General features: G+C 39.9%; 1 protein-coding gene across 1 annotated transcript; it reads right to left on the bottom strand.

Moving 5' to 3' along the window:
• Positions 1-242: 242 nt before the first annotated feature.
• Positions 243-8,135, bottom strand: LOC115777047 (uncharacterized). Its single transcript, XM_030724862.1, has 5 exons — positions 7,964-8,135; positions 3,720-4,052; positions 2,502-2,834; positions 478-813; positions 243-408 (listed from the first exon to the last, which is right to left on the bottom strand). The coding sequence occupies exons 1-5, from the start codon at positions 8,106-8,108 to the stop codon at positions 341-343; spliced, it is 1,215 nt and encodes a 404-aa protein (XP_030580722.1). The 5' UTR covers positions 8,109-8,135; the 3' UTR covers positions 243-340.
• Between the last annotated feature and the right edge of the window lie 680 nt (positions 8,136-8,815).

Genomic DNA, 8,815 nt, shown 5'->3' with positions numbered 1-8,815 from the left:
CAAGGAAAAACTGCAGCAATAGCTCCTCCTTGGCCCGACGTCCGAGGTTGACTGATGAAAGAATATCCATCAGGGCAGAGTTCAATAAGAGATGAATAGTCAGAGTCATGTTGCAAGGTTTCAGAATCCAGTAACTCAGTCTGTTCTGCTGAAGCCATCGTCTCTCAGTTGTCGCTCATCTTTAACTCTGGCTTCTTCCATCTCAATCAAGAGTTTGTTCTTAATGTTTTGCTCAGAGAAATAAAGAATAAGGGTCGTGATGTGTTCACATAATGATGGCGGTTGAAAGTGGAGGCTCATTCCTGTTCATGATCCAAACGTGGATCCTAAACCAAACAGATCAAACTGATTGATGAGCCATCAGAGGAGTTCCTGATGTTCCTGTTTGATCCTGGACGTGAACTCTCCCTGCAGAGGAGACAAGACAATCAGAGACACACAAGACCAACAAGAGACAAACTTATATTGCATACCGACCTTTGACCTTGAGTAGCACTGTTGTTTCTCTTGAGATGCTTCTTTCTTTGCTGCAGACAGTACAGATGTATTCTCCACTGTCTCTCTGTGTGGGCAGTTTCAGGGTCAGACTGAGGTCTCCAGTTTTCAGCAGGTCTTCATTCATCTCTGTTCGGTCTCTGTAATCCTGGTGCTGTTCTTCAAGCTGGTCAGAGCTGCTCTGATACAGGTGGACCATAATTGATGGTTTGGGCTTAATGCGTTTCCACTGCACTTCAGCATCTAAAGGCAGGTCACCTATAGTAGTGAAGGGCAGCTGAACAGACCCCGCCCCCTCCACCAGCTCCATCACACAGTCTGAGAGGACAACAAACAACATGAGCAGTAAATCTAGAAAAAAACCTGTAAAACTAGATATACAGTTGTGTTCAAAATAATAGCAGTCCAACATGAATAACCAGATCAATCAATCTTTTTGGTAGAAATCATTTTACTACATGGCAAATAATTTACCAGTAGGTGTAGTAGAGTCATAGAAAACCAACAGACCCAACATTCATGAGATGCATTCTCCTGAGTCTGTGTAACTGAATAATCAATTGAAAGGAGTGTGTTCAAAATAATAGCAGTGTAGAGTCCATTCAGTGAGGTCATTCATTCTGTGAAAAAACAGGTGTCAATCAGGTGGTCCTTATTTAAGGATGAACACATGTTGTATATGCATTTCTCACTGAAAACCTGAGAACAATGGGCCGTTCCAGACATTGTTCAAAAGAACAGCATTCTTTAAAATGTTGATTGGAGAGGAGAAAACATATAAAGAAGTGCAGAAAACAATAGGCTGCTTGGCTAAAGTGATCTCCAATGCTCTAAAATGGAAAGCTAAGCCAGAGAGAAATGGACAAAAATAGAAGACTACCATTCAAATGGATGGAAGAATAACCAGGATGGGAAAGACGGAGCCAATGATCAGCTCCAGGGTGCTCAGAGACAGTCTGATGTTACCTGTGAGTACTGTGACAATTAGAAGACGCCTGTGTGAGGCTAATCTGTAGCCAGGAAACCCCCATAAAGTCCCACTGTGGGAAAAAAAAGGCATGTGCTGAAGAGGTTACAGTTTGCCAAAGAACACATTGACTCAGCTGCAGAGAAATGTAGAAACATTTTGTGGACTGATGAAAGTAAGATTGTTCTTTTTTGGGTACAAGGGCCCCAGACAGTTTGTCAGACGACCCCCAAGCACTGAAGTCAAGCCACAGTACACAGTGAAGCCTGGTGGTGCAAGAATCATGATATTTGAATGTTTCTCTTACTATGGTGTCGGGCCTATTTATCGCATACCAGGCATCATGGATCAATTATCATATATCAAAATACTTGAAGAGGTCATGCTGCCTTATGCTGAACAGAAAATGCCCTTAAAACGGGTGTTTCAACAAGACAACGACCCCAAACACACCAGTAAGCAGCAGCATCTTGGTTCCAGACCAACAAAATTAAAGTTATGGAGTGGTCAGCCCAATCCCCGGACCTTAATCCAATAGAAAACTTGTGGGGTGACATCAAAAATGCTGTTTCTGACGCAAAACCAAGAAATGCAGAGGAATTGTGAAAGTTGTCAAATCATCCTGGGCTGGAATACCTGTTCACACGTGCCAGAAGTTGGTCGACTCCATGCAACACAGATGTGAAGCAGTTCTCAGAAACAGTGGTTATACAACTAAATATTAGTTTAGTGATTCACAGGAATGCTAATTCCTAAAGATTTTTCAGTTAATACAGTAAATATTTCAGTTTATAAAGAAAAATGCAGACACTGCTATTTTTTTGAACAGCCCAACATTGATTTTTCTTAATTTCCTGTAAAGTAATTGGAAAAATTATACATTTTTCTACATGTTTGATTTAGAATATGATGTGCAGTGTTCCCAATGCCTGTAAAAAAAAAACTATTATAAGGATTCTGAGCTTTATTCATATTTTTTGAGTGCACTGCTATTATTTTGAACACAACTGTAAGTCTGATGTTCTGTATTCATACTGACTTATCACTCTGAGCAGCACTGTCTTCTTTCTCTTCATCCCCTTGGCCTCGACTCTGCAGATGTATTTTCCTGTGTCCCTGTCTGTGGGGCACTTCAGGGTCAGACTGAGGTCTCCACTTTTCAGCAGGTCTTCGTTCATCTTCGTTCTGTCTCTGTAAAACTGGTTCTGTTCGTCAGTCTGGTCTGGGCCATTCTGATATTTGTGGACCGTCATTGGTGGTTCAGGTTCATAGCGCCACCACTCCACCTGTGCGTTGGACAGGTCACCTGTGGTTTTGAAGGGTAGCTGGACAAACTCCACCCCCTTCCCCTCCTCTACCTCCACCTGACACACTGAGAGGACAACAAACACAACATGAGACATCAGCAGCAACTTTATTAAATGATTCCAAGTAGAAAGCTGTAAGAAGATACTAAAGGTCAATGAAAATGTTTTGAAAGATTTGACACTTTGCTTTTTTTTTTTTTTTGATGGTCATCTGAAATGTTCTTGTTTTCTCCTCAGGACTAAGCTAACTGCTAGTATTGCATTACTGGGAGCACCATCCATTAACACCACACAGACAGTAACAGTGATAATATGGCCCCTTGCTCTAAAAAACACTAATTTCTTAAAACCATTATCATGGACAGACCTACGAGTGCAAAAGATTTTTAAGCATGCATGTTGTAAATTATAGTTAATGCATGTAGTGTTTCATGGCCACTTTAAAAATGCATCCTAAAAATGTTGTAACTCCTAAAGTAGTCACAGCAAACTATTGAGCTTCTGTCTGTTCTTGTTGTAAATGATTTATTCCTGCTCTGCTCTGGATCTTGTCTAATTATCCATCCATCTACTTTCCTCCTCTTATCCAGGGTGCAGGGGCAGCAGCCTAAGCAGAGAAGCCCAGACCTCCCTCTCCCAGCCACCTCCTCAGCTCACCAGGGGGGACTCCAAGGTGTTCCCAGGCCAGCCGAGAGATATGATCTCTCCCGTGTGTCCTGGGTCTGTCCCAGGCACTCCTCTCAGTAGGACATGCCCGGAACACCTCATTCAGCTAATTAATTAATTGTCTAATTAATCATGTTCATACATTTTCTGTTTACAGTTTCTCTTTTAATGTTGGTATTGTTTTGTCAATGATTGTAAATGAAGGCTTGATATAAATGGCTGCCCATGATATAAAGGTGAGATCAATAAAGAAGTTTATGAATCCAAGTTATTTGGCTTCTGACCTTTGACCCGAAGCCTCACTTGTCTCTTCATCAGGATGTCTCCCTCCCTGCTGTAGACGGTGCAGGTGTAGGTGTAGTTGTCTCTGTCTGTGGGGAGTCTCAGGGTCAGACTGAGGTCTCCAGAGTTCAGCGGGTCTTTATTCATCTCTGTTCGGCCTCTGTAAAACTCATCCTGTTCTTCAGGCTGGTCAGAGCCGTTCTGATACACGTGGACTTCTGTGGTCCGGATGTGAATGCAGGTCCACTCCACTTTAGCATCTTTAGGCAGAGGAACTTTGGTTTTGCAGGAGAGCTGGACAGACTCCACCTCTGAATCCACCTCCACCTGGGGCACTGAAGGGACAGCAAAGACCAACATGAGCTGCACACAGCAGCAGCAGCACTGAGCTTTGGTTAAAGTGAATTATTTTCTACTAATATTAGTTACTAGACAGTGATATCAGTACACTGCCAGCTCGCCTGCCTAATACTGTCTTTGAATTTTCTAGTCACACACAGATCAATATGAATTTTGCTAAACTAACTGTTGTTAGGGTCTGTGCAGATCCAGAGTCCTAAAAATGTGGCATTTTTACAAGAGGAAGCCAAAACCAAAGTCCTCAAGTAACAGCTCGAGTTTAATAGTAAAAACTAAAATTCTGGTTCATGACTTCAGACATTGAGTCCAAAGCATTTTTACTCAAGTATTAAAACTTATGTTTATGTTAGTTTCCAATTACTTTTGAGCTTCTGAAAATGGGGAACTATTTAAACATGACTTTGATTCAAATATGACTTTGATATTTTGATTAAACCCCTTGATATAAAGCTGAAAGTCTGCACTTCAACCACATTTTGATGATTTGATTTAATTGATGGGTTAAGGGTTAGAGTTAGTTAGTGTCCAAAAATCAAACTTAACCCTTTAATAGCCAGCTGTCGTGGGTGACATGCCTTAAACCGCCTTTAACTCTCATCTTATTGCTGCTGAGACGATTGGGCAGGTGCACTTTGCATTATCGTAATTACACAACAATTTGTCTCCTTGGAAAAATCCTAATGGTTTCTGAAAGCTGAGCCCTCCACAACCAGCATAGGGTTAGTACAGTAATTTCACTTGTGCTGTTGCAGGAAGCCCACGAATGCCGGCACTTTTAAAGCTCACAGGCCTGCTGGCGAGCCTAAAGAAATGCATGGCTTTCAAATTGTTTTGGAGTAGCAGGGGGGCATGCCAAAGTAGCAGGCGCCTTATGACTGAGACCGAAGCCATGACGGCAGCAGACGATATGAATAGTCACATTGCAGTCGTGAACCAATCAAATGGCTCAGATTGAAAGAACGTAAATATTGCAACATGCGTCCACATGGCACTGGAAATGGAGACGGCGGACGGCGCAAAAAATTTTTTTTAGGAAAATTAAAAATTAGACACCGCAGAGCGGTGGAGTAGGTGGGAAATGCACCTGCCACCAGCATAATTTGAAAGCCCTGTAAATACAGGGTTAAATGACGTAACTGTAATTGATTTTTTAGATGCAAATGCTTGAGATGAATATCTGTGAGTTATATACATAGAAACACACATGCAATGAAGACCTGCTTACACTCATAAACATAACTATGTTTCTCATTGATGCATTGTTTATAGACAACTGTTGTAACTAACTTTTCAGGTGCATAAAAATGGGCTCAGTACAAAATTTTTTGTACAAAAAATTTAGACTGGGATCTGTAATATGAAGACACTGAATAATAGACCTTTCAAACATACACTTATACTGTCAAAATAGATGTCTGGGCAAATTGTAGTGTGCAGATTATAAGTTGACAATTTTTGAGTCAGGGTGTTATATTTAGTAGATAAAATTAATACATATAATTAATAAAATGATGTTGAATAGTTAGACCTGATAAGACCACAGTCTACAGAAATGTAAATATTGATCCCAAAGCCTGCGGTTCAAGACTCAATTGTTTTAAATTAAAGACAGTAGGGAAAAATCAGAACTTTAAACAACTGGACTATTTTACATGGATACCAGTAACCGCTCCCTGAAGAAGAAGAATGTGTTTTTTACCAGGAAGAACATGTCTGGAGGTTTGTCCTATTTGTGTGGGAACATGCCAGTCTGACAGGATGGATATAACTGAACCTGGTTTAAGAAAACAGGAGGCTGGAAGGGCCGATGTTTGGGAGACACAGACTGTGTCCTCAGTTTTCCAGGAGAACGGGATGGTGCCTGAATTAGTCCAGGTTGTTATGCCAATAAAAAAATCAGCCCAAAAGGGTCCCTTTATGCCTAAGAGTTCCTGGTGGGGTTCTTAACATACTTAAGATATAGCAGCAGAGTTGTGCCACTGTATGCCTTTTGGGTCAAAATTAAACAAAACTTAGATTGAGTTAATTATAATATTAAATCAGGAATGTTGATTAACCTTACAGAGACTGATTGGAAAATTTACTGATAGAACTGAACATCATTAACAGCAGAATAAAATAACAGATGTTACTTGTGTGGTTTACTCAGTCTAAACAATCTTTAACCACAGCAGTTCAATTCTCCAGAGCATTGTCAAAATTAGTAGAGAGCTCAAATAAATAAATAAATCCTGTATCTTTAATGATGGGAAAATGTTTTGGGAAATCAGATGGACAAATTCTAATTTTTCCTCTTTTAGTCTTTATTACAGTTATTGTAAGAATAGACGACTAATTCCTAGGAAACATTAAAAAAAGGGTCTAATCCTGTAATGACAGGATAAATTATTTAGCAAATAAATAGTAATTGATGAAAGTATGATAATGAACAATCATCTTATGTGATGTGCTTTAAACAGATATATTCTGAGTTATGTTTGCAGAATGATCATGGTTTTGTGTCCTGTGCTTTAGTCCACTTGCTTGGCATTTTGTTTAGTTTTGATTTATAGAAAAGGAGGGTGATTTTGGAAAATGTGAGTGCTTATAATAATTATGCTATTAAATGCTTTTATATGCCTTGCCATTCTTTACTGCAACAGAAGAAAACCAGTGATGTGCTGACCCTGGTAAGATAAACATACTGTAGATAACAAGAATGGCTTACAGTTTGGAGTATGTCTGTGTTGAAATTACTTATGGTGCTTAAATTCATATTATAATCATGCCATTATTATTTTTAGTTTGTGATCAATAGGTTAATTAACCATAGGGATATTAAATTGGTTTCACACCTGAACGGTGTGAAAAAGGAGGCAGTTGTTGGGGATTATTTTTTACTCAATGAATAAAATGACAAATGTTTAAAAGTAAACTCCAGTAAATTAATTAATAAACAGTGGATCAACCAAAGAATAAACCATTAAATAATAGATTAGAAAGAGAGCAACTGATAGATAGATAATGCCAGATCAACTTCACGGCCTTTGGGCGACATGTTTATCTTATTTATGACCTTCTCAGTCTCGGAGAGTAATATGTTTATCTTATCCTCAAAGGTTTTACCAAAGCATGAACATCTGTGTCTGAGGAGGGAAGAGTGTGTGTAGGTCATCACACTCTGTTGCTAAGGAGAATAAAACTGCCAAGTCATGATTAGGAACATACAGGTGCTGGTTATAAAATTAAAATGAAAAAGTTGATTTATTTCAGTAATTCCATTCAAAAAGTGAAACTTGTATATTATATTCATTCATTACACACAGACTGATATATTTCAAATATTTGTTTCTTTTCATTTTGATGATTATAACTGACAACTAATGAAAACCCCAAATTCAGTATCTCAAAAAATTAGGATATTACTTAAGACCAATACAAAAAAAGGCGTGTCTTTTGTGGAGCTTTTATTGCTGATTGGAGAAGCTTGTGCCATGATGCCGCAACCAACCACTGGATGAACCAATCAGAGAAGGCCAAGTCTAAACCACGGCTATCTCCATTTGTTTTTGATAGTGTTTGTGGTATAAAATTGTTATGTTTAGCTTAGAGCAGTGCTCTTCTTGGGAAGACAGGTGGCTGGGAAAGCCTATTTCCCTCAACAAGATTTGTCCACATGTACATGTGTGATTTCTTCTGATTCTTTAATAGATTAAATGTCATGATTGTTTAATTAAAGTGTTTCAGGTGTCTTCCTTCACAAACAAATAACACACCCTGACATCATCCATCAGGTCCTGTCCACCTTAGTGATCACTGGGACAGATTATCGGTGTTAGGTCCTGGTCACCAAGTACTTCAAATTGTGATTCACTGTACAACTCTGACCTGTATCTACAGCACTGACCTCTGACAAAGAGCTTCACTTGTTTCTTCACCATGATGTTTCCCTCCCTGTTGTAGATGGTGCAGGTGTAGGTGTTTGTGTCTCTGTCTGTGGGGTATTCCAGGGTCAAACTGAGGTTCACAGCTATCTGCGGGTTTCTCGTCATCTTTGTTCGATCTTTGTAAAACCAGTGCTGGTCAGAGCCGTTTTGATACATGTGGACCTTCCTCTTAGAGCTGTCAGTCCACTCCACTGTAGCATCTTCAGACAGGTGAGCTGTGGTTATAAATGGAAGCCGAAAGGACTTCACTCCTGAATCGACATCCACCTGGGGGACTGAGAGGACAACAAACATCAGCTGTACAGGCAGTATTTCAAGGCACTGACCTTTGACATCCAGCTGTGTTAGTGTCTGCGGCTCCATATACACCATCCAGAAAAAATTTAAATAACAAATTTAAATCAGAGTTCAGCATCAAGTCAGTTAAACTTCCTGGTTATTAATTCAATTCAATTCTACTTTATTTATATAGTGCCAAATCACAACAAACAGTAGCTTCAAGGCGCTTACTGATGTGATCAGTAAGTATCAGAGGGGGGTGTTAACCAGTTTCAGCTACTCTGGTGTTCATGAAATTACCAACAGGTACCCTACAGGGGCAACAATGAGACACTACCACCTACTAAATTGGGAAAATCAAATCAAATCTTCCATCCATCCATTCACTTCCACTCATCCTGTTCAGGGTTGCGGGGGGGGGGGGGGGGGAGGCAGGGTACATCTGTACAGGTCGCCAGCGTGTCGCAGGGCCAACACAGAGAGACAGACAACATGCTCTCATTCATACCTATGGGCAATTTAGAGTTTCCAAT

This window comes from Archocentrus centrarchus, unplaced genomic scaffold, assembly GCF_007364275.1.
Source record: "Archocentrus centrarchus isolate MPI-CPG fArcCen1 unplaced genomic scaffold, fArcCen1 scaffold_42_ctg1, whole genome shotgun sequence".
NCBI classification, from domain to species: domain Eukaryota; kingdom Metazoa; phylum Chordata; class Actinopteri; order Cichliformes; family Cichlidae; genus Archocentrus; species Archocentrus centrarchus.
This window is presented reverse-complemented; position numbering and strand designations above follow the sequence as displayed.